Source organism: Takifugu flavidus, chromosome 16, assembly GCF_003711565.1.
Source record: "Takifugu flavidus isolate HTHZ2018 chromosome 16, ASM371156v2, whole genome shotgun sequence".
In the NCBI taxonomy this organism is placed as follows: Eukaryota; Metazoa; Chordata; class Actinopteri; order Tetraodontiformes; family Tetraodontidae; genus Takifugu; species Takifugu flavidus.
Genome location: NC_079535.1, coordinates 3,502,143 through 3,528,914, shown reverse-complemented (window position 1 = coordinate 3,528,914; position 26,772 = coordinate 3,502,143). Strand labels below are relative to the sequence as shown.

Here is a 26,772-nt window from a genome sequence, read left to right as displayed (position 1 = left end):
AGATTATGGCAGCATGTCCTCCTTTTATCCTAACCTTTTTTGCACATTAATGCGAGCTTCTTTGTCAACTCTCTGTGTTTGCTGCTAGATTGTACAGTTATGACTGTGTTTGGCCACAAGTAACGACAAGCTGGGTGTGTGTTAACTTTATTGACACTCTCCCCATCACTAAACTCTTGATTAGATTGGGAAATGGGTTGAAACAAATGTGGAGATCAGGATATTGTCTGTCGTAAGTCTGTTTACCAGGTTAGACTGATTCAGTCCGTCATAGTTTGCTGAGAAGTTCTCTTTAGTCTGAGAAACCCGGCCCAGGAGTGACTAATATCCAGTCTGCATTATGAACGTCATATCCACAGGTATCCCAGCGGCGCTGGATCCGTTTCCTTCCCTTCTGATGCCGAGGCGCCGCGGCAACGCGGGGGATTCCTGCGGCGGGTCCTCTGGGTCGCTCTGCCTCTCCAGCTCCTCCTGCTCCTTTTAGTGGTCTTTGCTTTCCTGCTGCCAATGTCTGAGGAGGACTACTGTTCCCAGACCAACAACTTTGCCCATTCCTTCTACCCGATGCTCCGCTACACCAACGGGCCACCTCCAGTGTAGAGTGACAGCACAAACCCTTCTCTCCAGTGTTCTTCCAATCACTCCATGTGGAATCATGCTGAGCAAAAATGATCTTTGTCATTTGTTTAATGCGCGTGTGTGTGTGTGTGGGGGGGTGTATGACACTGGAACTGGTCTCACATCTGTGTGTCAGTAATTGTGCGTCATCGGGCAGAGAAAGCTGAAGCTCAAATCAGTGTTATTTATAAATGCTGAATTTCTCGGAGCTCTGTCAGTGGGTAGCACCAAAGTTAGATGCTGTGAAGTTGCTTAAAACTAAAAAAAAAGCTTGTTGAAAAAGAATATACGTTTAATATATGTGACATTGCATTTATTTTTTTACCTGTATTTTGGCATGCTTTTGCTTTTTTCGACTTCATTGTGTCTGTGTTAAACGGCCTATTTTTAACTTAAATTAGTTGTTTTAATTCACAGCTGGACAGAACTGAAAGAATTTAACCTTTAACACCAGTCATTCATGGTCTTTTTGACATGTTTTTATTTTTTCAAGAAAATATAACTTTATGACATATAGAACTAACATATATTTTGTATGTCAGCTAAGTATCAAATGTATAACAGTCCAAGATTATATAACATGTATAGAATGGTAAGAAAAAAAGAATATGGAAAATCTCTGTATATGCAACCTTAAATAACAATGAATGCCAAATCCTCATTTTGACATTTGTCTTTAATTTTTGTCTCATTATATATGTCCAATTTTTCTGTTAACTTTAGTTTATATTACATTTTAAGTGCAGACATGTGTGTGAAAAGCTATTTAAAGGGGCCCAGGGCTGGAGGAGGAGAGTTTAAGGAGCTGTTTGGAAAGTCCTTGAATTGTCTGGTGAGCAGGACAGAGCCAGTGGATGTTGACGGGATAAAGGTGATGATGCACCGCTAGTAGTTCGATGGGTTCCATATTGGGAAAGACCCTGCCTGAGGCCTCCGGACCCAACATTTGATAAACAACCGGCTGGAAATCCTCCACCTGGCCACAGGATTTTGATTTTTAAGGAGTCTTTTTAAGTGAGTAGCAGCAGCGATGTCCTCTGGCGACTCTTCTGCTACGATGCTGCTGACTTAGAGAGGTGTGTTGAGATCTCACTCCAATGATTTTCCTGCTCTCTTCCCCCTTTAATGGAACCTCTCAAAGTTCCCCTCACCTCTCGCTCCTCTGTCTGCTGGGCCAGGCTCTGTTTGAGGCTCCGGAGCTCCTCTCTGCTCTTCTTCTCCTGGCTCTTCGGGTCTGAGCTGGCTGTGCTCCGTTTGTTCTCCACCTCGGCCCTCCCCTGCACCAGCTGATCCAGCCTCCTCTTCCGCTCCAGCATGCTCTGACTGTGTTCTGTGACCTTTCACCTGGCCCGTCAGGCAGAAGTGTTATTTAGAAGATTAAAAATATATCGTTATCAATTCCATTTATCCACCCACAAACCAATTTGGAAACCCTAATGCGTTAAAATGATGCGCTGAAACTGCCTCTGGATTTATCTCCAGCCTGCACCCCTCTCCCCTCCACCTTTAGCTCATTGGTGTGGGACATTTGGGCCTTGAGCTCCGTGTTGGACACCTTGGTGGCCCTCAGCTCGTTTTGGAGCCGCTCCAGTCTCTTCTGCAGCTTCTTCACCTCCCGGTGAGCGTTATCTTCCTCCCCGGAGTGACGCTTCTTCTCCTCCTCTAGCTCTGACACCTTCTTCCTCAGGAGTTGGACGTGGAGTCCTTTGCTCTCCAGCTGGTCTTTCTGTGACTTCAGCTGTAGAAAATTGGAACACTTTGTTTACTGCGGGTCATGCGGCACCATATTAGTGGCAGAGAATGAGCCGTTCAACCTTTCGCTGCAGACTGGAGGTTAAATGTCTGCTCTCCACCAAAGCAGCTGCCTCTTGCTGAATCAGCTGCTGCACACGTGACTGAATGAGCTTCAGCGTCATATCAAAACTCAGATCTGCTGCAATATTCTCGATGTTCATGCGCTCTGACAGCTGCTCCACAAACCCTTCGTACTGGTAAAAACATGTGACATGGAATTAGCTCAGCAGAGACGGCGAACAGCTAACTGCCCCGTTTTAACTGTGATACCATATGACTTTACTCACATGCTCTTTGCTCTGTCTGAGCCCATCTCGTTGCACATGTGCAGTTAATAACTCGGTCTCAGCCATGTGCAGCCTCTGCCGCAGGTCGTGAACTTGTCGCTCGGCAAGCTCGGCCCTCTGGGCCGCACTGTGGTGGAGTTCTGTCTGCTCGCTCAGCTGCTCGGAGACCCGGGCCAGCCTGGCCTCCATATTGGACAAGCGCTGCTTTCAAAAACACAGCACGGGTGTTGCATGTGTGCAGCATTAGGTGATATATATATCAAAGCTATATATATAAATATCTCCAGCTGGTATCATTTTGTTGTTTCCTTAAACTAAATGCAGGAGGATTGAAGCCTTGAACACTCTGGGTCTTGCTGAATATCTTTACATCTCACCTCGTTGCATAGATTCTCCACTACGTGTAGCACGTCCCGCTCTGTGGGGACGACCACAGTCTCGGATTTGACCTGCAGCAGGGAGGCCACCTTTCCCAGGAAGGCCTGCAGTCTCTCCTCAGCCGCTCGGGTCTCTCCGTGGCTCTGCTGCAACCTTCTTTCCAACTCCTTCACCTGTTTCTCTAAACAAAGTGACTCCCGTCGACCTGCTTCGATCACTCGCTTGCTGGCCTCGACCCGCTCCAGCAGGGTTTCCTTTTCCATCTCCATGTCCCTTCTTCCCGCCACCAGGTCATGTAACTCCTGAGGGTCAGCGGGTCACAGAAAGCACCCGAACATTTTGACTGTCATGGTGAGTTTAATGATTTCCACAGAACTTTAACGGTGCAGGTGTCTCGCTACATTCTTTTTAATGTAATTTTCCCCTCATCTGGTGATGTGTGGTTACCAATTTGAGTGAATCGAAGGCTGCTGAGCTGCTGGCCACCTTCCTCCTCTCTCGATCCAACTCCGCTGTCAGCCTGACCGTCGTCTCGCTGCCACTTTTACACTCCAGCTCAAAGGACTTCACACACTCCTCCAATACCCCAATTCTCATCTTCAGTCTCTCCCTCACCTGAGACTGGTCAACCTCAAATGAACAAATGACCATTTAGAAATAATTATACATGACAGATTAGGTTTTTGCTGACATGCAATTTAAAGAACAAATACATAAAATATGGGTCATATAAGCCTACCTCATCAAAGTTTTCCATAACTTCTATAATCAGTAACGTTGCAGGAAGTCAGATATAGTTTGAAGTTGTGCAGAGAAATGTTGCCGTTTATGAAGTCTCCAGGCAACCCTCAACAGAGACTGTCTATACCCGGATACAACAGACGGGGGCGATAAAGTTTGGAATAACGGCAAATTCTAAACAGTCGTTTTAGGCAGGAAAGAAAACTCAAAATGCATGAATCACGTAACACTAAAAAAATATCTTCAAGTTATTTAGTCCCAATGATCAATGGCAGATATGCAATAAATAATCCAAAAGGGGAGAACATGATGGAAACTAAAGTGAAGCTCAACTTGATGGTATTTTCCCTGATTTTAGACTTCAAGGTGGTTAGAAGCTGTAAAGTGAACTCATCAAATTTTGTTGGATAACAGTTACACTATAACAATATTTTACATAGTATTGTATTGTTTGTCAATAAGCTTGACATATTTCGTTATTATAGCAGCCTAATTAATCTACCTTGCACACATTTTATGACGCTTGTGCACTATTTGTGGTGCCTGCAGCCACCACTTTGACACACATTGTGAGTAAAAATATATCTACGCACGTATGATATTGGAAGCGGGCTTACAGATTCTGAAATGTAAAGAAAACAGGTTAAAAAATATAAATAGACGGGTCAAATTGGCCTTATAGACCAAGCACAGGGTAAAGGAAACCTTTCAAGCAGGAAATGACAGTTTTAAAAAAAAAACTTTATTAGCAAACTACAGCAGATGCGCATCTATGCACTGTATAATGCTTGTGTCATGTCAAATATGTTATCTTTACATTTATATTAACGAACGTTTATTCTATCGTTAAAACTGTTTTTGAAATTCATCTTAAATAAACCGGTTTGCTTTGGCTGGTAAGCGTCTAGGAGCTACCCACACATTGGCTAACACTAGCCTACACTGAGCAGCAGCATGTTGTCAGTGCTCAATAGATTCATCCATAAAATAAGAACAAGATACAAAAACTATAATGGTTTTTGCTACTTGCTCACAGTGTTGCTATCATTTTCAATAATCGTCATGTTTATATTGGGGGGTGGGGGCGGTAGGGTTTTTCAAGGTCAGTCTTGTGTGTTGTAATTTGAAATGCAGGTTTTATGTGGGTATCCAAGTGCTAGTTTGTTTCGCTTTTATTTTCACGAAGTGTAACTGGGTTATCTCCTGTGTTGCAGCCCCCTGGGTTTGACGAAAAATGCTTCTCAGGTCTTTGTGGTGCAGATTGGGGACTCAGCTGTCATTAGAGAAGAAACCAGTTCTCAGCTGTGGCTTGACCAGCATCTCCCAGTCGCTCCATCCACACAAATATGGGTCTAATCCCAGGACTGGCTGGGTCCATTCAAAGACCTGTTTAAACACTCACCTCCATCAGAATGTAGGACATGTTCTCACTGCCTCTGGACTGAAATGTTTGACCAGAACCTCAGTGACGTGTGGGGTCGCAGCTACATGCTCATGGGAACCGAAGCGACTCTACTCCACCAATCCTGTCAATTTAATGTTAAAACCCAATTTAAAATCTGCAGTGGTGCCTGGGAAAAGGGTACCCAAAGGACCAAGAACCAAACAACCGTCACGAACCAACCAGCCCTCCCTGAAAGAGGACAAGGTGGCTCATCAGAGGAGCCCACGTGTTGCATCATGTTCTGTTTAACTACAATTCTAACCTGCTTCTCTCTGTAGGATATGATGCAATGTATAGCTTATGCAACAGCGGATCAGTATCACTTACCAACACTTTGCCATGCCTTGATAAGCCAAGGCTTCAGTGAGATAGATTTACCTCGAGGTAAATTCACGACTGTTCACTTTTCCCAGAATGAGATTCGGAACCAATAACACGTTTGGATTTCAGATGCCGCCAACGCGCTGGTGATCAGCACAGAAATGGCTGCAAAACCAGACGACGACGCTTTGATGTTTTTCTTCAGGTAAAAATGCTCCCTTTTACATTTGTTTGCATTATTGTAATTTTATTCGGGCACTAATGAGTCAAGGCTGACCGGAGATCTGACATTTCAGGGAAGGCTCCGTTGTTTTCTGGAACGTCGAAGACAAGATGGTAAATAAAACAACGCGTGCTATTCTGATGATTTGAATTTTCCTGAAATTCCGTGGGTCAGCATCACTTTCAACTGTCTCTGCAGATGAAACGGGTGTTGAGGATATTGGAACATCACGAGATTCAGCCATATGAAGTTGCCCTGGTTCACTGGGAAAATGAAGAGATCAACTACACTCTTGGAGAGTACGGCAGCCTCCACTTTTAATGTTCTCGAATTCTTTCTGCAGCTAAATCAATCTTTCCATTTTTCCAGGGGAAATACAAAGCTTGAACAGGGCAACTTTAAACTGAGTGACAACATGGACCCGTTTGAAGCAGTTCTGGAGAAATTTGCATTTTCAAATGCGCTCTGCCTGTCAGGTGGGACTCAATAAGTTTCTATTTATATTAATTTGTGCTCCGCATGCTCACCAAGTGGGACTTCTTCCTTTTCCAGTCAAGCTGGCAATCTGGGAGGTGTCGCTGGACAACTTTGTAGAGTCAATTCAATCAATTCCAGAGGTATGGTGGGATCTTAGGAGGCAGCCAATAATTTGAATAATTAATCATCAGCGGCGATTTATTCTTGTTTGTAGACTTGACCAGACGCTGTTTTTTTCTTAGACACTTAAGTCGGGGAAGAGAGTGAAGCTGTCCTCAGCAGAGGTCATGAAGAAGATTGGCGAGCTTTTCACCTTAAGGTAAAGTCGCTTCTGTCTGAAGAGCATCTGTGCCAGAGCTGCAATCTTTAATCCCCACGATGGCGTTTCAAACCTGCTGTTTCTGTCAGACACTGTATAAACCTGAGGTCTGACCTGCTCCTGACCCCAGATTTCTACTGGGACCGTGAAAATCTGGAAAGGCTCTATGATAAGACCTGCCAGTTCCTCAGCATCAACCGCAGAGTGAACGTAAATGAGGCTCCTCCAATAACCACAACACGAGACGTTACTGTGTGTAAGGTGGGAACATTTCTGGTCTTCTTAGGTGGTGAACCAGAAGCTGGAACATTGCACGCAGCTCACGGATTTAATGAGAAGTCACCTGAGCGAGAAACACAGTTTGAGGTTGGAGTGGATGATCGTAATCCTCATCACGATCGAGGCGAGCGTTCGAAAGACTCAAAAGTGGCCGAGGTGGACAGTGTGTGCACCGTATTAACTCGCCTGTTTTCTTGCAGGTTTTGTTTGAACTTACAAAGATGATCTTCTAAAGGGCTCCGCCGGCAACCTGCACATCTGGAATGTGCATTGGATGCGTTGAGGGAGCACGTTGCCCCGTCTATGGAAACGTCACTGTTAATGCGATGAAGCACCTCCAAGATTAACATCATCCAAATTATTTAAAGATAAAGGATGATCATCAGGAATGGACGGACCCGGAAAAAAACTGGATTTATCATTGGATCATTTATTAATAAAATACAAAAACAGTTTAGTGGGACTACAGTTTTCATATTTTATTAGTGGCAACTCACAATGGTCTTATTAAGATTGGAGACTTTTCTGTTTGAACACACTGGAATACTGAGCTAATGCTATCAGGAATAGCACGCAGGCACAGCAGCAAAGGAAAGCTGTCAGGATCGTTAAAGCTGCGCTGATATTATTTGCAGTCTAATACTTATTAATTCTGCCAGTGGAATCATTTTATGTACAGCGAAGGTTCCAGCGATTCCATCTGCATATTTATTTATTTGCATAGATGCCATGGAAACAAAGCTGATCCGAAATCTACAATCAGCTGATGAACCTGTCAGCATCCATCTGGGAAGGAAAACTCCTCCCCTGGATGGGATGGAGCCAAACGTTCTGTGTTGCTAAAGCGATGCTCTGCTACAAATGATTGTGCACAATAAAGTTCTCGGATTATTGCAGAGCCGTGTGGGCGGACGCTCCTCTGCCTCCTGCCTGGAGTCTCATTACTCACACTTGCAGCTTCCATGATTGTTCAACCTGTAAAGGGAAGCGAATGAATGAGGAGATTTCCCAGAATGCAGTTTAAAGCACTGAGGAAGTGGAGACTCACCCGTCAGGGACACCGTGGTGGTGCTCGTGTTCCCTGGATGCTCCGGCGCCACATCAGAATCGTTGCCCTCCCTCTCCGACCGGCACGCTCCCTCGGCTCTGTTCCTCTCTCCGCTCTCTTCTCCAACTCTGGAAGCCTGAGTGGTTTCCTCCAATCCTGCACATTCCATGTCCTCGTCTCCTCTTTGAGATTCTAGAGGTTCCTCCACCTCATCGAACAAACCTGCAGTTTCCTTTTGAACATCTCCATCCATCTCCTCGTCCTGGTCCACCGCCTCCTTTTGTGTCCCTGGGGGCCCAGGGGATGCGTCTTTTGCCTCGACACTTTCTTTCTCTTTCACTTCACCTTCGTTCCTGTCGTGCTCATCCAAAGGATCCTCGTGGATGGACTCTAAACATCCTGGAATTTCCTGAAGGAGATGTTTAGACTCCTGCTGTCCAGAAGACACATCGCATAGTTCTTCGTCTCCAAACCCCGGTGTCAAACACTTCACCTCTGTGTCAAGCTCCCCTCTGCTTGACCGACCTTCAACCGTCTCTTCCTCTTTGGAATCCACATTTTTACGTTCTTCTTCCGTAACACTTACTGTAGGAGGAACACTGCAGCAAACCTCCATCGCCTCTGTTCTGTCCACCTCCTGCAACCAGTCCACAGGTGTCCCTTCTGACTTTATGTCCACGTCAACCTCCCCTATCTCCGCCGCATCCTCGTCCTCAGCTTTTCCTTCTTTGACGTCCTCAGCAACTCCATCTCTGACTGTTGGTGGAGCAGCTTCGTCCTCCTCCTCCATCAAAGCTTGAGATGTTTGTCCCATCAGAATGTCAGGACCTCCCTCTTCGGGATGACATTTATCTATCTGCGGTGCTGCAGGGTCCTCGTCTTCAGCAGTTTCTGTCTCGGTTCCTAGATATTTGTCTCCTTTTACCTCCTCTGTAATTACTTGCTCCTCACTCAGATGCCTGGTTTCAACAGACACCACCGGTTCTTCTGATATTTGACCTGCTGTTAAGGTTTGGAACTCTTCTGGGGTGGAGCCTTCGTGTTTTATCTGATTATCCTGTAGGACGGTCTCAGGTTTGTGTTCTGATGTTTCTCCAACGTGATCTTCACTCTCACTTTTATCTAAAGGCACTTCTGCTGTATGATCAGGTCCTGTTCTTGCTTCTTCCACAGGTAGATCCTCTTCTGGTTCAACCAGTTTGATAGGGTGGTGCAGATTTAGCTCATCTGCTGCTGTTTCCACTCTGAGATCTTCATCTTCTGGATTTGTTTCTGCTTCGGGGATCTTCTCAGATGTTGCCTGTGTTTCATCACTGGCCGCCACTGACTCTAATGAGACAGCCTGCACAGGTTCTAAGACCTCTGGTTTATGAACGTCTCCTGGTTTATGGTGGACTTGAGAGAGAAGAACTGTGTCTGTTTCTGCTTCAGCACCATTGTTGGATTTTCCCTCTAGTTCGTCTGAAGCTAATGAGGGTACTAGAACTTCTTGTATTAGTTCCAGTTCTTGGACAGGCTCAGATGCATCCAGTGTTTCAGGGATTGTTTCCTCTTTGGGTTCATCTGGGACTGTTTCTTCTGCTGGAAAGTGGTCACATGTTGCCCTGTTTCCCAGTGAGGGAGGTTCTGCTTCTGGTGTTGGAGGTTCAGCTGTTAATGCTTGTGGTTCTTCAGCAGTTTTAGTATTTTCAGGGTCAAGTGTTATTTCTTCTTCGGGTTCCTCTAGAACAATTTCTGCTTTTGGAATGTTGTCAGAGGGTTCCTCAGCTTCAAGAGGAGGAATAATGCTTTTATATTCCACCAGTGAAGATGTTTGCACAGTTTGTTGTTCTTCTAGTACTTCAGCAGTTTTGGACTCTGGTTCGAGTTCATCTGGAACTGTCTCTTCTTTGTGGATGATCTCAGATGTTATCTCTGGTTCAGCTGAAGGAATATTGTTATCTTCTGACTCCAATGCGGATGACTGCACAGTTACTTGCAGTGATGATTCTGGTTCTTTGGGAGGGACGAGTTCAGAGGTCTCTTTTGCGTCGAGACATGTTTCTACTTTGTTCTCATCTACATCTATTTGTGCATTGAGAGTGTTTTCAGATGAATCTTCTGGTTCATAAAGAGAGATTCTGCTCTCCTCTTTGACCACTGAAGATATTTGCAGAGTTTGGAGTTCTTCTACCTGTTCAGCATATTTGGACTCATCCACTGGTTCCATACTGGTTTCGATAACCAGAGTTGTTTCATCTCTGGGTTCGTCTGTAACTCTTTCTTCTTCAGAGATGTTATCAGAGGTTTCCAGTTTGATCTCTTCTGACTCTGACTGTGGATTCACAGCGCTTGATGCTTCTGCTCCTCCAACAGCTTCAGAAGGATCCTCAGGTTCCAAAGGTTTTTCACTGTGAAGTTTTAGTTCTTCTTTGGGTTCATCTGGAACTGTTTCTTCTTTGCAGATGATCTCAGATGTCATCTCTGGTTCAGCTGAAGGAATATTGTTATCTTCTGACTCTAGTGAGGATGACTGTACAGTTAATTGCAGAGATGGTTCTGGTTCTTCAGCAGTTTTGGGTTGAGAAGTCTCAACCGTCACAAGAACTGGTTCTACTTGGTTCTCAACAGTATCCGGTTGTACTTCTGAAATCTCCTCAAATGTATCCTCTGCTTTCAAAGTAGATTTGCTGCTGTTCTCTGACACCAATGGAGATGTTTCCACAGTTTTTAGTTCTTCTATTACTTCAGCAGTTTTGGACTCATTCTCTGGCTCATTAATGGTTTTACCAGCAACAGTTGTTTCAGCTCTGGGTTTATCTGGACGTGTTTCTCCTTTGAGGATGACCTCAGATGTTTTCTCTGGTTCATCTGAAGAAGTTTCATTATCTCCTAAGGCTAATGAGCACATTTGCACAGTTTGGGATAATTCTGGTACTTCGGGAGTTTTGGGGGCAGAAGTGTCTCCTGGGACTAGAACCATTTCTACTTTGTGTTCATCACGATCTGATTCTGCCCCGTGAAGGTTCTCAGATGATTCCTCTGCTTCAAGAGCTGGAATGCCGTGTTCCTCTGACACCAATGAAGATGTTTGAACAGTGTGGAGTTCTTCTACTGTTTCAGCAGCGTTGGACTCATCCCCTGATTCACTAATGGTTTCAGCAGCAACAGGAGTTTCAGCTTTGAGTTCACTGTGAGCTGTCTCTTCTTCGGTAAGGTTGGCAGAGGTTGCCTCCTCAGTTTCTTCTGACGCTAATGACTGTTGTAGCGCCTGTAATGCTTTAGCTTCTTGAACAGTTTCAGAAGGATCCTCTGACTGAAGATTTGTGTGTCCTTCCTTTATGGGTTCCTCATGAACTCTTTCTTCTTCAGAAACATGGTCAAGTATTATTTCTTCATTGGTTTCCTCTTGAACAGTTTCTGCTTTGGGGGTATTGTGTGATATTGCTTCTGCTTCGAGCAACGGATCGTGAATATTCTCGCTCTCCTCACAAGATGGTTGCACGGGTGGTGATAATTCTGCTTCTTCAACACTGTGGGGATCATCCAGGAGCTCCGAAGTGTCTTCAGTGACAAGATTTGTTTGCATTTTGTGTTCTTCAGTTTCTAAATCTGCTTTCAGAAGGTTCTCTGATGTTCCCTCTGGATCAATGGAAGGAATACTGATTTCCTCTGACACAAACGAAGATGTTTGAACAGTTTTGAAATGTTCTTTCTCAAATAAGATCTCAGTGGCAACACTTTTTACATCTTCAGGTTCATCTGGAGATGTTTCAAACACAATCTTCAATTCTTCTGCTTCTTGGAGCACCTTTACTTCATCTTCAGACTCAATGCTATAGTCAGTGTGAAGCATTGTATCTTCTTTGTTTTCAGCTATATGTCCTTCTGCTGTGAGAGTGCCATCAGAGGTTTCCTCTGTTTCATAGGGAGAGATGCTGCTTTCCTCTCTTACCAAAGAAGATGTTTGCACAGTTTGGAGTTCTTCTAGTATTTGAGTTTTAGAATCATCCACTGCCTCAATAATGGTTTCACCTGGAGGATCATCTGTGGTCGTTTGTTCTTCAGAGATGTTGTCAGATGTTATCTCTCTCTCCAGTGGTCCACCTATGCTTTCTTCTGACTCTAATGGGGATGGCTGCACACCTTGTGCTAATTCTGGTTCTTCAACTTTTGGGGCATCAGCAGCTTCTTCAGTGATGAGTGTTGATTGTGTTTTGTGTTCATCGGTATCTAAATCTGCTTTAAGAATGATCACTGTTTCAGGCGGTAGAACAATGTCCTCTGAAGCCAATGCAGGTGGCTTCATGACTTCTGGTTCTTGCGCAATGGTGGAGGCTTCCATTGACTCAATTGTGTCTTCAGTGTTGATTGTTTCCTTTTCATTTTCATCAAGATGAAGTTCTTCTTTTGGAATACTATCTGGTTTTTCGTTAGTTTCCACTGATGTAATGTTGCCTTTGTCTGAACCTAAGGAGGATGCAGTTTGTAATACTTCTGGTTCTTCAACAGTTTTGGAAGCTTTGACCTCAAGAGCACCAAGAGCATCTTCAGTTAGATCTGTGCTGTTGTTGAGTTCCTGTAGTTGTACAATTTGGTCCGAATCATTGATTTCCGCTGACATCTCAGAGGATGCTTGATATGGTTGTGATATATCTGCTTCCGTAGCAGGTTTGAGAAGACCCTGTGGTTCAAATTCATCTTCAGCTTTGGAACCTTTCTCTGGTATGAGCTCTGTTTCTAGGAGAAGAACGATGACATCTCCATTTGCTGACCTTTCTTGAACAGCTTGTAATACTTCTGTTTCCTGAGGAGCCTCCATTAGCTCAAGAGTTTCAGTAAGAACTTGGGTCTTATCTGCTTCATCTTTGTCTGCATCTGCTCTAGCCAGATTCTCAGATACTATCTGTGGCTCGTCTAAAGACATGTTGCCTTCCTGTAGCTTTGATGAAGACGCCTGCTCAGCTTGTAAATCTTCTGGTTCTTCAACACTTTTGGAAGCATCCAGCTGCTCCACAATGGCCTCAGTGAGAAGACGAGGCTCCGCTTCAGGCTTATCTCCACCAGTTTCTATTCCCGAACACATGGAAATATTATCAGATATAACATTTGGTTCATGTGAAGGAACATGGCCTTCTGCTGGATCTTCAGTTTCTTCTGGTTCCTGAACAACAGTTTCTTCAGTGAGAGGCAGCATGTCAGCATGTTCACCTAGCTCAACGACACCTCCTGAGGCTAATGCTTCAGCTGGATCTCGCACACCCTCCTCCTCTGCTGATGGTTGTTTCTCATCCTCATCTTCTGGGTGATCAGGGATGCCGTGTTTGGTCAGGTCTCCATTTTCTGTGAGCGTTTGGACCTCCTGTTCCAGATCTCCCTTCTCAATCGTAGCCCCGATTGCAGATGTCAAAACAGGCTCTTGACAGTCGTCCATCACAGATTTGACTTCGACTTGCTCAACTGGAGAAACTGGGATATTTTTCTCATCTTCGTTTGTGCTTTCTTGAGTAACATTGATCACGTGGACGTCCTCCAGGGTGGTTTCACCCCTGTCAAGCTCCTCAATAGGTACAAATCCTGCAGAGTTAACCTCAGCGACCTTAGAGACGCCCTCTCTTAAGGATGCAGACACGAGTCTGCTGATTGTTTCCAGGTCTTTCACATTTAGCCCAGTTTCATTGGGTGTTGCACCAGGTCTCCTCTGCAGTTCATGGACAGCTGAGTCTTTTTCCACAAATGCTTCAAATATCTGTTCTGGCTTCGGTGTTGTCGTCTTTGGGTCTGTCAAAAAGGTTTCAGCGACTTGATGCAAAAGCGTGTCTGTTTCAATGATGTCAGATTCTGCCGGGACTGGTGTCGCGTTGCCGGATGTTTTCGCAGACTCAGAAGAGAACTGCGACACAGCGGTGAACATCTCTGTCTCGTCTTGCAGGGTAATGTCTGCGGCAGGTTCTAGCGCGGTAAAGGCCTCAGATGCCACCTCTATCAGGTCCTCTGCCATGGCGTCATCCCTGACTTCCACCTCTTCGGGGACTGATGTCACAGTGGCCCCGGGCTCTGTGTTCACTCCTTCCTCTTGAATGTCACTGAGTTGTTGATGTTTACCGGCTGATTTGGTGACCTCATCGGGTCCCTTATTTGCATCTTCTTGTTTTTCTGAAGCCTCATTGAAGTCTTGGGGGAAACAAAGATTCATGCGAGCCACCTGCTCCTTCTGAAGTTCTGACTTTTCTCCCTCATCTAAACTTTCTTTCTCTTCCTCATCCACTTCAAACTCGGACAATGGGACTACACCCGGAGTCTCAGAGTCTTCATCATCTGAAGCTAGACCCTTTCTGGACTCACCTGAAGACACAGGGCCTTGGCTTTCTTCAGACCGCTGCTTTTTTCTTCCTGGCAGTAGATTCTTTATTGAAAAAGAGGAGTTCTCCTCAGCACCTTCAGCGTCAGGCTGAATGTTGATCTTCATCCTTTCATCCTCATCCCTGGACTTTCTTTTCGGGGTGACAATCCTTTTCAGCGACTTCCAGGCGGAGCCTCCATCACCCTCCTGCAGAGTCCCATCTTGTTTGAACGAAGATGATGTTTCCTTCTCATTCTCGGCACCACTTTCTCCACCAGATTTAGCTCCTGCATCTTCTTTGCGATGCTTTAAATCAATAGGAGGCATTTCGTCTTCAGAGTCTGAGGTCTTTCGACTCCTTCTCCTTCCTGATCCACACAAAACAGCTTCCCATGACACTGAGGAGTTTTTCCTTTTCTTGCCTTCTTCTGAGGAGTGATCAGACGTTTGCTCTGCTTTTAGTTCCTCCACTGGTGCTGGCTGTTGGGTCTCTTCAGCACTGTGATAGGATTTCTTCATGCGTGGTTTTGGAGACATGAATCTTTTGAAGGAAGCCCATGGACCCTCCTCGTCTTTAGCTGCCTCTGCAGAGGTTGGTGAAGAAGCATTTCTATGATCTTCAGCGGGGTCAGAGGGGAGGAGCTCTGGAGGGTGTTCTCCAGAGTCGCACAGCCTGGCCTCACTGGACTTGACGTTTCTCTGCTTCATGGACAGTCTCTTTAAACTTGACCCCGACAGGAATCTGAGGAGGGGACTCATTTGAACTCTGTCCCTCTCTTCAGAGCTTAAAATGTCACACTCAGGGGTTTTTGCCAACATCTCACCTCTGAGCTCATTTTCTTTGTGCTCACCTGGAGGGGTCACCTTTCCTTCATGTTGCTCCTGCACTGTTTGCCCTGTTGTCTCTATGGCTTGGCTCCCCCCCACTTCTTCTAATTCTTTCTCAGTTGGTTCATCATCTGGTTCCTTTTTCTTCCACAGTCCGGCAAAACTTCCAGTAGCAAAGAATTTTCTGATTGGAGAATCGATCTCCACGTCTCCAGGACCAGATGAATTTGTGGAATGTGGCTCATCTTCCTGTGTGCCTGTCACCGAATCTGCTTCACCCTCAGGTTCCTCTGCAGCTTTTACTGTTTTGTCTGAACCTCCTAGAACCTCCGATGACGTGACACCTGTCAGAATAGAACATGCAGGATCAGAACCCTCTTGCACTGTCTGTCCTTCAGCTTTATCTTCTGTCTTCTCAGTTTTGGTTTGCTCAGACTTTTCTGTATTGATCCTTTTGCCATCATTTCTTGCCATTTCACCCAGGCCCCGGTTTATGGTGAGTTTTAAACCAATGTTACTAAAGATTCTCCCAAAAGGGTTCATTTCATTCTGCTTTACATCCATTTCAGTTATCTCGAGGTGCATGCCGTCATTATCGCCTTCTCTCTGTAATTCTTCTTTGTTCCCCTGTGTATCTGGAGCAGCTTCTTTTGTTGGAATCAAAGGTAAACCTGTGAAAAGAGCTCATATCAGATGAAATACTAAAATATCCAAACAAAAGACTTACATACAAACATAACATACACACCCTGGGCCCCATTCTCATCCTCACAGCAGCCATTCATTTTGACTTCATCTCCTTTTCTGCTGAAGTCTGAGGTCTGCTCACTGTTCTGTAACAAAGCACACAGGAACAACCAATGCAGTTGAGTTCCCTTCAGTCCGCTATACATTAGCTCCTGCTTAAACTTCTTTCATTGACTGTTGTTGTTCCATAAAAGGAAAAAGCTAAAACTGTTGTCGTATGGGGCTGAAAAGTCCAGTTCTCTATGTGATCAACACAGCCTGCTGTCATGTTAGTCCTGTTCACCTCCTGTGGCCGTGAGGTAAACAGGGCTAATGGTCTGAATTGGTAAAGCTGCAAATCTGATTATTTGGGAAAAGGAAAAAAGACCACAAATCCCATTCTTCATATAAAGCCTGAGCTGGAGCTGCTTTACAGCTCTGGGTCGCCGCTGGGATCAGCCATTCTGAAGAACTCAGAGACAACATTGCAGATGGCTTCATAATGAATTTCATGGCAAGCGGATTGGGATTGGGATTTTGAATGTCAGTCAAAAGTTATTGTGTTAGCCAAAATGCTGAAAATGTTTTCATGTGATAAGAGGTGATAAGAGGTACAACCAGACAAAGTGGAGAGACAGTCGCACAGCATAATGCATTTATTTCCCCTTAAGTTTCCCCTTAACTGCCAAATAAGAAACTTTGAAATGGAAGCTAACCTCGGCATTGTGTTTTAAGCCCGAGCTCTTCAAGGTCCTAATACTGATAACCACACTGTGTTTTTGAGCTAAAAATACATTCTGTATTTCTCTTTTTACTAAATAGTTGATAGTTACTAGAGCCGAGTCTGAAGTATAGTCTCACCATTTTGTAGAAGTGGTCACATGCAGTGGTTGTTTATTGTCCATGTTTTTATTTATTTTTCTTGAAGTGCATGAACTTCCTCTGATTCTTCTTCTCATGGGTGGCTCTAATTATCTTCCATCCAGGCATTATTCACAGGTTAGCCCATTTTTTTCTCTCTCAATATTAAATCCACGTTTGTTTGTTTGTTTGTTAATGGGTGGGAGATGCAATGATACATTTTTTTTGGAGTCAACAGCAACTTTTTGTGGCCACGAACCATTTGAAGCTTGAAGCAGGAATAATAAATACTTGGATCATATCATCAGCAGCTGTCAGCTGATTTTCCCACTTTTCCCACTTTCACTGGGAGCAGCATCTGTGAACAGATTTTACTTAAAAGCAAAGCTTCTCAAGGTCAGTTCTAAACCACATCATCAAAATATCAGCATGAATGCACTAAATGACTTCCTGCTCCGCAGGACTCCATATACATTTTGTTCCCAACCAATCGATTTTGTCTTCTGCTGAGTGTAGGGAGAGGGGAATTCCACCTCTCCCCTGGGCTTTATTTGGGCTCCTCTAAGTGAAATGGCATTTTCCCATCACGCTGTTTTCTATTTTATCCAAATTAAAGACAAAAAAAAAACATTGTGACTTAGCTGAAAGAGTCCGACATCTTTAGAGGGGCCTGAATACGTTTGATAAAAGACAGTTTGTTCATGAGTTCAAAGCTTTTGTCTGGTTAATGGATGAGTTGGCGCAGCACCAGCAACCTCAGCGCTTCCGTTACGCACGACAGCATGACTTAGGAAAAGAGAACCGTTCGGGTTCGTGGACTTACTTCGTGGTCGGTATTCTGCTCATTTTGGGGATGATTCGCGTCTCTGCTCTCCTCCTCAGCCGCCGCATCCTGCCTGCTCCCCCGCTGCGTGGACTGGACGTCTCCCATGATCAGAACCGCAGCGCGTCACCGTGATCCACAGGAAGGATGGAAATATCCCCAATGCGCACAGGTCCTAGCACACTGCTGCCGGAGAGACAGATGGGCTCGGCTCTCTGATGCTGCACCCCCAAAGTTGAAAACACCCTCCTGGAAGATCACATGAAAGCTATATGAGCCGAGTCTGGCCCGGCCCGGCCCGGGCGGGCTCGACCCGCCTCCCGATGCATCGCATAAAAACAGCGACGCAGAGGAAAACATCGTGTCCTCCTGACAGGAGCAAACTGCAACACTTCACACAGGCAGGCTAAAATCCACAGCAGCATGTGGGAAATGTAATAATAAAGCTGAGGCAGACTGTTTCTGACAGTGCGAAGCGCCTTTAATTCCTTATTAGACCACTTTCTCATTAATATTATTTTATTTTTTATTGCTGTTGGTATTGTTCATACTGCTCAACATACTGCTGGGGCCCCTGACAGGGTCCAGTGAATAATCATGAGCCTCATTGTTCATTATGATTCCATTTCAGCGTTAAAAATGAATTACACAAGAGTAAAAGGGAGTCTCGAGATCAGACGTCAAACTTTGCCACATGCATCACTTAACAATGTGGAGCCAGGGGTCACGTCGACAGGGAGGCAGCTGTTTCTTTACAGAAACCCAAGATTGCACATCATTAATGCTGTTTAAAATGATTTCTTCAGACTGTCATTCTTCCATTTTGCTGCATTACATTTGCATTAGGCTATAGTAGGATAGAAGTGGTTATTGTTGGGCCACAGACACCTCATTTGCTTTAATTTTGGATTATTAAAACCTGATATAGATGCTACTGGACTGAGTACCTGAAAATGAATGTGCACTAAATTTAAGTTGTAATGTAATCGACGGCGATTCTCACACCTCTCCCTGACCCTCATTTTGGTGAGCGGGTGTGGTTTTTTAATGGATCATCTGTTCTGAAGGGAAAGCTTTTTAACAGACAAAGGGAGCTTCATAATGAGGCCGCTTTATCTCATGACAGCCAGAACTGGGAGAAGTCACCACCTCTCTAGGGGCTTCACGGTGTGTGGACGGGGGCTGGTCTAAAGCTGTGACCTGTACTTTGTTTTTCAAATCAAGAAAGAGAAATTAAGCTCCACAGATGTTTCACGTGTGTGCATGTGGAAAAACTGATAACCACACCAATTATGCCCGGTGTTGAAGAAGCATGTCTTACTTTATCAGAAAAATGTGACTGCTTATTTATAATTAACATCAATTTCTACCAGCATAATAACATTTGCTTAACATTACTAAAGTATTCACATTAATAAATCAGCTTGACTCACCATTAAATACAAGAGTAACATGCTTTTATGGCTAATTTCGCTATTCTATTACTATTGGATGCATGCATCAGTCTTGCTGTCAGTCAAACTGAAATGTTTTTAATTGAAGCCATACGTCTGTGATCTCTTGATCTCTTGAAGTATTCAATTAACTGACTAAATACCTTTGGAGAAAAGCAGATTCCATTTCATCTGACGACCAGGCTGAAACGCGGAGGAAGGCCCAGCAAAACACACGCTTTCACATCTTTGACAACATTCTGAGCGCTGAAGAGACGCACCAGATTCCAACAGCAGATGTCTTCCCCCTGACAATAGGACCCTTCTTTAGGCTGGTTTGTCCTTTGCAGGATTTCCCAGCACTAATTTGTTGTGTGAAGGTGTGTGTGGCTGAAGAAGACCTTCATACCCTGCTGGGGCCCCTGTTATGAAGGCAACCCAGAAAAGGGATCTATTGTTGGACTCTGGTGGCTGGGCCTTCCTCCAAAACAGAGACAGGAGGACACTCTGGTCCTTCCCCATGGGTTGTGCTGCAACCCAGGCCCGGAGAAGTGGACGAAGACTGAAACTGGACAGAAGCTTTACGCTCTCACTAGTTTCATTTTCCAAACAGCGGAGGTCCAAAAGCTGGCGTATAAATAAGCACATCTGTATGAAGGTACGGCGTCTCACCTCAGACAAACCCCAGCTGACCACGGACATCCTTAAATAAGGAGAAACCGGGCAGTGGGATCAGATGTTTGCAGCCACTGATCCGATGCTGTTATGTAAAGCTTGAAACTCGAAGGAAGCCACTAAGTCAAACTTATTAGAGTCACATCTCTGGCTAACTGGAAACAGCTGATGTTTTCCAGTGATTATAAGCAAACCGTGACTGATGGACCAGGAAGAATAAGGCGCCCATGGCTCAGACGCGTTTGATCGTATCAAACCCTTCCCACCAAAATGTTATTTAGGTTGCCCTGCGCTTGCCCAACAAATCAGGGTAATTTCTTATTTCAAACATTATATGTGTGTAATAAATGGTGAGAGAAGAAACAAGCAGGGTATCTACACTGTCCTAGTGTCCTCTGAAAAGCACCAAATTAGTTTAACTGAATGAAAATCACCAGTTGGCTAAGTAGATTAGTGGTTTTTTTACTTCATCTTTCGATCTCTGGCTAAACTGTTTGACAGACGTTTCCTTTCGTGGATGGACTGAATATCTGCACTGAAAATCTAAACGAGTTTAAGTTAACCAAAACATTCTGTGAAGTTTCCATTACTTGATTTATCGAAATCAGAAAAATGACCAATGCATGATTTAAATGTTACCAGACTTAAGGGGGCGAAATTTTAAAAAAAAACAGCAGGAGCTCTTTAGCTGTTTAAGGACGGATTGGTAAATTAATTCACTTTAGTGCGTTCAAAAATAAACAGCTAAACTTCTGTTTGGTATGGTTACAGCACGGTAATGTCAAATGAGCCCAAAATAGAAGTTGTATGTCTATTAGATTAATAATGAAGGATTAAGAAATGAGTAGCTTCCTTCTTATCCACCAGGCAATGCTACAGCTTTGTTTACTTTAATGTAAAACAAACCAACCAAGAATATAAAGTATTCCACTGAAATTAGTTTTCGCTCTCTTAAGATATAAGATCTGAGGTTTAATTCTGCAGGAAATGTTATGCAGAGTCCAATTAAATGCTATGAATTCACACATGAAGTGTTTTTAGATATGATCTGACACAAAGTTCATCGACTCTGTGCACAGTTAATAATCAGATTCATGACACAAACTGCAGTTAATTCTTCATTCATTGTTTTCTGTTTCAATGATTCGTCCCCAGCTGCTGGTAAAATGCAGGATTTATTCAGGTTTTATATCTTTATAACAACAAACATCAGCGTTGCGGTGTGAATGGGCAGAACGTTTCGCTGTCGCCACCCAGCGGCCAATAAACGCCACACACTTTATATGTCGAGTTTTACTTTAATTAACCCTTGGTGAAATACGTGTTTTTTCTGCAGGTTTACGAAATTTTTTCACGTTATAAGCATTGTTGCATCATGTTTACCGTCATTTTTGGTTTGGAGAAACAAAAAAGTCACGATGATTCATTGATGGCATTTCGTAATCACATATCCGCTGTGGAAACTGTCATGATTGGTGCATCTTTCTTCCCACACACAAATAGACTGATGGTTTTTCCGCTTATGGTTTCAGCGAGACTATGAATGCCTGCACAGCTGGTGCCTTCACATCATGCAAGCCGATTGGGCTTTTTATGAAACTCTAAATTTAATGTCACAATACATAATATAATAAATAATATTGATAATGGGCCAAGAGGAGCTCATTAAATTTAAGGGATGTTCTGCAGAGAGACTTTTACCTTTTGATCTTCCAAAAGATCAATGCCAAGGGGATGCTTGGCTCTTGTCTGTGAGTTCTTGGTTTCTTCTTTTTCCTATAGGGAGTCCATGATTGTTCATAATAGATAGTGTCCTTTGCTCCAATAAAAGATGATAAAACCAAAAGATTACATCTTAGAGAAGAATTTAAATCAGCCATGGCTGCTATGATACAGATCTTTAAGAGGCTCTCTGTGCGTCACACACCTCCATGTGACACACAGGAATGCAGGCAGTTTTCTCTTGAACAGGTGACGATCATTCAGAAATACAAATTTCCCACTCCAGGTTGGACCGAAACACCTTTATAGGCTCAGGATAGAGGGAACATTGACCAGTAGCTGCCATAAAGTAAGTAATGTTCCTCATGTTACTAGAGATTATAATTCTAATTTAAAAATATTAGCAAGTCTAGATAGTTATGAATATAGAGCAGCAAAGGAACCAAATACCCAATCCTAAATTTTTCTATTTCTTCTATTGTGTTGAACTCAAGAACCTGTTTGCTGTATAGCCACCTTACAGACACGCTTACACACTTTTAATCCCACTGTTTTCTCCTTTTAAACTTGTTTGGTTGGTCCTGTATTGAGATGAAACATACTTCTTCTCCTGAAATCCCCTGCTCCACATATCCATGACAACTGGCATACCTGTTTAATTTCATCTGTTGCTCAGTGCTGTTTCATCTATGCAGAAAGAGGATTTAAAGGAGCAAAGCGTCCACATTTGAGGCAGGTTTTATGTACTCCACGCATTTAATATGGTACATTAAAGGTGAAACTTTATCAGACAAATAAGATGTTACATTGCATTATGGGTGGGAAAAACCTGCCAAATATCACAAAGGAACTTGAAATTTAAATCGCTCACAGCTGCAGGAATCTTCAGCAGTGAAGCGGCAGATTCGGGGGTTTCAGAATAATGTGAAACCAGAACTGAAACAAGAGACATGTTTAAAAGAACTCTAAAGTGTGACACTGTTGCTGCATGTGTATGCCTGATGCATCACTGAGAGCCTCCAAATGTATCACTTTCAGAGGATACTCAGAACTGCAGTGATGCGGTGTTTTAGGTTTAACAGCATCCTGCTGTCTGGAGGGAATAGTTCAGTGTGCACTTTCATCCTCTAGATGTATAACATCAAGCCACTTTATAGAACCTTGAATGTGGGATGTGTATTCAGAGTAGATTTGACCTTAACTGAGTCAGAGAATCTACTTTAAGAAGTGTTTCCTTTGTGTTTTGTTTTATTTTCAGCTATGAGAGACAGACTGACGCACCTCCATCAGGTGCAGAGCAGCTCTGATGGGTTCAGCACAGTGGAGCTGGAAAACTTTGGAGAATGTGAGGAAGCGGGAGCATCTAACCCTGACCAGCACATGGACAGCGTCCTTCAGGAGGCCCAGCAGGTACGTCTGGAGATCCAGGCGATCCAGAATGACATCAGCGAGCTCAGAGATGTCAACTACCAGACCTTGAACAAGACCTCGTTCCCCACCGTCACGAAACGGGACTCCAACCAAATTGGGATGGATGTGAAGCGTAGGGGTGAAGCCGTGCTGCACCGCCTGCAGATGATGAATGGCCTCAGGGAGGAACTTGAGGCTGAGCGCGGCAGCGCTGACCCCACAGCGCGCATTGCTCGAACCCAGTACCAGTGGCTCAGCAGTGCTCTCCAGCAAGTGATGTTCAGCTACAATAATGCAGAGATGAGCCACAGGGAGGCCTGCAAACAGCAGATCCACAGACAGTTGGAGGTGGTGGGCAAGGAGGTCACCAAAGAGGAGCTGGAGGAGATGCTGGAGAATGGGGAGTTGAACGTATTCTGCCCCCAGGTGGAGGGCAAAACCGCCCGCTCAGCTCTCCTGCAGATTGAGAACCGACACAGAGAGCTGCTGGAGCTGGAGCGGAGGATCCAGGGCATCCAGGAGCTCTTCCTGGATGTGGCTGTTCTCGTAGAGCAGCAGGGAGCTGTTGTGGACAACATCCAGAACAGTGTCCAGGCCTCTGAATCGATCGTCCAGGATGGCGTGGCTCAGCTGGCCAAAGCCAGACAGTCTGATAAAAACAACCCTTTCAAGAGAATGTTTTGTGGCTGTTTTCCATGTTATTACTAATAACCAAGACCTCTGATGCCAAGAATGAAATCTGCAATACGAAACGACTCCAGCCAGGCATGATGAATTATTAAAATATAACATTGTTGACAAACACAGCATTCACTCCTTAGAGATGAAGGCATTAGCATATACGATACGCTAAAATCTAACATTTTTAAGCATTGTTTGTCCTTATTATGAGTACATTGGTGTTCTTGACACCATTAAAATCGTGCGTAATCGCCCAGAGTCGTTTGCGGTGTTTGCGCACGGTGCTGGCCGCGCCTGCTTCCTGCTGTCAGACCAGCGAAGCATGTAAAATCTGTAGTGGGGTGGAAGCAAGAGGCGTGATTGTCCAAGTCAGTACCTGTTGCAGGCTGCATCAGTCAGTGTGAGATATGCCTCCTGCAGAACGCGCACCAGCGGGGTGACAGAAGGCGCAGAAAAAGAGGAAATGCGCAAATGCGTGGTGGCCTCCGCTGCTGCAAAGAACTGAACAAGTTTTGAAACCGTGGCAACGCTAAAAATCAGGTATTTGTAGTTTATATTTTACTACGTGGCCTAAAATAATCGCTGACGGGACCGAGAGTCGTTAAATAAAGGCGGTATTAAAGCCGTTATAATCGCGATCCTCACAAGGCGGCGACATTTTAAAGTGTCCCCGAGGGATTTATCTGTTGGGTTGTTTTTAAAGATAAAAATAAAACAGAAATGCTTGGAAATAACCGATTCATGAGTCCACACCTTGTGATCAGTGACTATTAAGGCGCTCACAGCTGAGGAAGTGACCCGTCATCTTCCTCTGAAGGAATGTAAAAGGTTTAAGAAGAAGTCTAAATTTGGCCACATAAAGGGGGGTGGGGGTGACTGGGTGTCAGTCTAATGTTGGGCCCCTCTGATGGTCCACAGGGAAGAACACCTCCAGAGTCAGGGCAAAACTTCTAGGTGTCATTTGACCAGCATCTAGGGCAGATTTGAAAAGGTTTGTAGCTGTTTTACAATTTCTAATAGATTGTTTAATTTAGAAAAAAAAAATCCACAGTCAATCCAAAAGTTCCTGACACCTCTTACAGGGGAAATGAGGGACCGACTGCTTGAGCTGCTGACCTCTGACCTCCCAGCCCATGAGTTTACGGTTGAGGAGAACCAAAGCGGCGAAGATGTGGAGGAGCAAGTGGAGCAGATTATCGTCTTTGATGACCAGGAGACGATGAACGGGCTTCACAGAGAGGTGCAGGCATTGAGGAAGGAGATGCAGCTGCTCCAAATGGACGTGAGGCGTCTGGGGAAACAGAACACCAGGTTCCTCACATCAGTCAGGAGGATCAGCAGCATCAAACGGGACTCGAATGCGCTCCGTCGGGACATCAAGGACAGGATCAACGGCCTGTACGCTTGTATGGAGAAACTGAGGCAGCAAGGAAAGGAGCCAGAGAATTCTCCTGCTGTGGCTCGCATGGTGCAGTTGCAGTGCGAGTCGTTGACCGCCACTTTCTACGAGATCATATATGAGTACAACGAGGCTGAGATGGCCCAGAGGGAGAACTGTATGACCCGCATCCAGAGGCAAGCCAACATCATGGGGAAGGAGCTGAGCAAGGAGCAGATCGAAGAGATGATCGAGACGGGCAAAGTCAACATGTTCTCTGACAACGTCCTGCTGGAGGGGAGGAGCGCCAAGTCAGCGCTCAGCGAGATAGAGAGCCGGCATAAGGAGCTGCTGGAGCTGGAGAGCCGGATCAGGGAAATCCAAGAGCTTTTCTTCCAGATGGCTCACCTGGTGGAGGAGCAGGGCTACAAACTGGACAACATCGAAGCGAACATGCTGCTGACTAAGGATTATGTGGCCAAGGCCCAAGTTCATGTGAGGAAGGCTGTGAGATACAAGAGAAGCCATCCGTGCAAGAAGCTCTTTTGCTGTTGCTTCCCTTGCTGCGCATAAGCAGCAGGACGGGTGTGTGCGTATGTAAATGCGTATGTTCAGCTGTATTTATCAGCCTCTATGTTTCACTCTGCATCTAAACACCATCTCAAACCACACATAAAGACAGGAGATGTGGTGTTGCACTTCCTGATGGCTGCTGCAGCTTCGCAAGGCCACTGTTAGGACACCCGTCACCTTTTCTCCCCTGCAGCTCCTGTTTCAACGTAATAGTCTTTCGTAAGTTATTACATTAATGAACCCTTCGTTCTCAGTGTTGCGACGGCTTTAGCTCCCTGGAGGTGAGGCAGAGCGGCGGCATTGCTTAACGTGTCTTGAGAAACACCACGGTAACTTTGTGGTTGTTTGAGGGAGGATCAAAAAATGTAACTCATTGATGCAACCAACTGTTGGCAGTTGTGTTATCAGCAGGGGGATTCTTGCCCAATCCCGACTTTTCCTTAGCCTCACCGACAGAGGTGGATAACCAATCATAGAGTCAGGAACATCCAATTCAAGCCGAATACAGAACACTTGTCCAAGGCTGTTTGTTGTAACCAAGCAACAATAGCCATTTAAGAGAAGAGTCTGGTCAGTGTGGTTCTTTGTACAGGTTTGTGTGTGTGTGTGTGTGTGTGTGTGTTTCGGTAACTTTCTGCTGGGAAATTCCAAGCCATGGACCATCACCGTCTTTCTCACGCGTTGGGTGGTTGCAGGGTATCGCCGCCAATGGGCACGTGGCCTTTTATGACATCACAGGAAGGCGTTTCGTACCAGAATGGCCGAGTGGTTAAGGCGTTGGACTTAAGATCCAATGGACGAACGTCCACGTGGGTTCGAGCCCCACTTCTGGTAGAGACCTGTCAACTTTATTGTTAGCAAGGAATAAGAAATAACTACTGTGGGGTTTTCAGTCTGCTTGTTTAGAAGGTTGTAAAATATCACCAATGACTCTTGTTCCTACTTTATAAATATATAGGTTTGTACTGAGATTGGGGCAACTTGGGGACTCCTGTGTTGAGTGAACAACCGATACTGTCTTTTAGCATGTTTTACAGAACCACTAAAATGCCATATTGACATTCATGCGTGTTAGCCCTATTTATTTAATTTGTAATTCTACGTGGAATTGAGATATGCTGGAAACCATCTACACCCGATGTTTATTTTATTTACAGTACCCTGCACACTGATATTATACCCGGACAAAAATATAATCACAATAGTTTTTTGAAGTCGGTGGTGTCGACGTGCCTGGGGAAAGAGCTGAATCTGCGGAAATGGCGCCATCTAGAGGCCAGTCTAAAGCACATCAATGCATCTATTTAATAAAAGTAATTTATGGAATTTTGTCTTGTCACTTTGTTTTGAGAGCTCGTTAAAGACCAAGATGGGTTTAATTGCTGTCTTATTTGTTAAATCAGGCATATAT

The 26,772-nt window shown here is 44.6% G+C and overlaps 6 protein-coding genes, 1 long non-coding RNA gene and 1 other non-coding gene across 27 annotated transcripts in view; 6 read left to right on the top strand and 2 right to left on the bottom strand.

Annotated features, from left to right (window-relative positions):
- syne1b (spectrin repeat containing, nuclear envelope 1b) overlaps positions 1–1,279 on the top strand; it is a 58,419-nt gene extending 57,140 nt beyond the window's left edge. For all 15 annotated transcript variants that reach the window (XM_057058488.1, XM_057058480.1, XM_057058489.1 and 12 more), the window contains one exon: positions 360–1,279. In XM_057058488.1, the coding sequence (XP_056914468.1) occupies positions 360–600 (241 nt within the window). In that variant the 3' untranslated portion in view covers positions 601–1,279. The remainder of the gene's footprint in view (positions 1–359) is intronic.
- Positions 960–4,117, bottom strand: ccdc170 (coiled-coil domain containing 170). The gene is made up of 6 exons (XM_057058656.1): positions 3,817–4,117; positions 3,525–3,707; positions 3,077–3,379; positions 2,700–2,900; positions 2,433–2,606; positions 960–2,356 (listed from the first exon to the last, which is right to left on the bottom strand). The coding sequence occupies exons 1-6, from the start codon at positions 3,832–3,834 to the stop codon at positions 2,060–2,062; spliced, it is 1,176 nt and encodes a 391-aa protein (XP_056914636.1). The 5' UTR covers positions 3,835–4,117; the 3' UTR covers positions 960–2,059.
- A 428-nt stretch (positions 4,118–4,545) lies between these two features.
- Positions 4,546–7,777, top strand: rmnd1 (required for meiotic nuclear division 1 homolog). 2 transcript variants are annotated; one of them, XM_057058647.1, is made up of 12 exons: positions 4,546–4,714; positions 5,033–5,466; positions 5,541–5,646; positions 5,713–5,788; positions 5,880–5,919; positions 6,005–6,105; positions 6,176–6,282; positions 6,359–6,423; positions 6,526–6,602; positions 6,692–6,812; positions 6,889–7,005; positions 7,082–7,777. In XM_057058647.1, the coding sequence occupies exons 2-12, from the start codon at positions 5,053–5,055 to the stop codon at positions 7,112–7,114; spliced, it is 1,257 nt and encodes a 418-aa protein (XP_056914627.1). In that variant the 5' UTR covers positions 4,546–4,714; positions 5,033–5,052; the 3' UTR covers positions 7,115–7,777. The 2 variants fall into 2 exon arrangements, with proteins under 2 accessions (XP_056914627.1, XP_056914628.1); XM_057058648.1 differs by lacking the exon at positions 4,546–4,714 and adding an exon at positions 4,739–4,920.
- Positions 7,292–17,735, bottom strand: akap12a (A kinase (PRKA) anchor protein 12a). 3 transcript variants are annotated; one of them, XM_057058491.1, is made up of 4 exons: positions 17,490–17,735; positions 15,824–15,912; positions 7,930–15,750; positions 7,292–7,856 (listed from the first exon to the last, which is right to left on the bottom strand). In XM_057058491.1, exons 2-4 carry the CDS (start codon positions 15,858–15,860, stop codon positions 7,852–7,854), a joined length of 7,863 nt encoding a protein of 2,620 aa, XP_056914471.1. In that variant the 5' UTR covers positions 15,861–15,912; positions 17,490–17,735; the 3' UTR covers positions 7,292–7,851. The 3 variants fall into 3 exon arrangements, with proteins under 3 accessions (XP_056914471.1, XP_056914470.1, XP_056914472.1); XM_057058490.1 differs by having other exon boundaries at positions 15,828–15,912; XM_057058492.1 differs by lacking the exon at positions 7,292–7,856 and having other exon boundaries at positions 10,469–10,548; positions 10,624–15,750; positions 15,828–15,912.
- LOC130539946 (uncharacterized) lies at positions 15,745–18,423 on the top strand. The gene is made up of 2 exons (XR_008954256.1): positions 15,745–17,062; positions 17,549–18,423. It is a non-coding gene; the product is annotated as an uncharacterized LOC130539946 (long non-coding RNA).
- A 3,093-nt stretch (positions 18,424–21,516) lies between these two features.
- Positions 21,517–24,148, top strand: LOC130539916 (syntaxin-11-like). Its single transcript, XM_057058680.1, has 2 exons — positions 21,517–21,668; positions 22,578–24,148. The coding sequence occupies exon 2, from the start codon at positions 22,580–22,582 to the stop codon at positions 23,435–23,437; it is 858 nt and encodes a 285-aa protein (XP_056914660.1). The 5' UTR covers positions 21,517–21,668; positions 22,578–22,579; the 3' UTR covers positions 23,438–24,148.
- On the top strand, positions 23,786–26,687 carry stx11a (syntaxin 11a). Of its 3 annotated transcripts, XM_057058677.1 has the most exons (3): positions 23,815–23,950; positions 24,329–24,401; positions 24,493–26,687. In XM_057058677.1, exon 3 carries the CDS (start codon positions 24,498–24,500, stop codon positions 25,359–25,361), a length of 864 nt encoding a protein of 287 aa, XP_056914657.1. In that variant the 5' UTR covers positions 23,815–23,950; positions 24,329–24,401; positions 24,493–24,497; the 3' UTR covers positions 25,362–26,687. The 3 variants fall into 3 exon arrangements, with proteins under 3 accessions (XP_056914656.1, XP_056914657.1, XP_056914658.1); XM_057058676.1 differs by lacking the exon at positions 24,329–24,401 and having other exon boundaries at positions 23,786–23,950; XM_057058678.1 differs by lacking the exon at positions 24,329–24,401 and having other exon boundaries at positions 24,445–26,687.
- trnal-uaa (transfer RNA leucine (anticodon UAA)) lies at positions 26,113–26,195 on the top strand. The gene has a single exon. It is a non-coding gene; the product is annotated as a tRNA-Leu (tRNA).
- Positions 26,688–26,772: the final 85 nt, after the last annotated feature.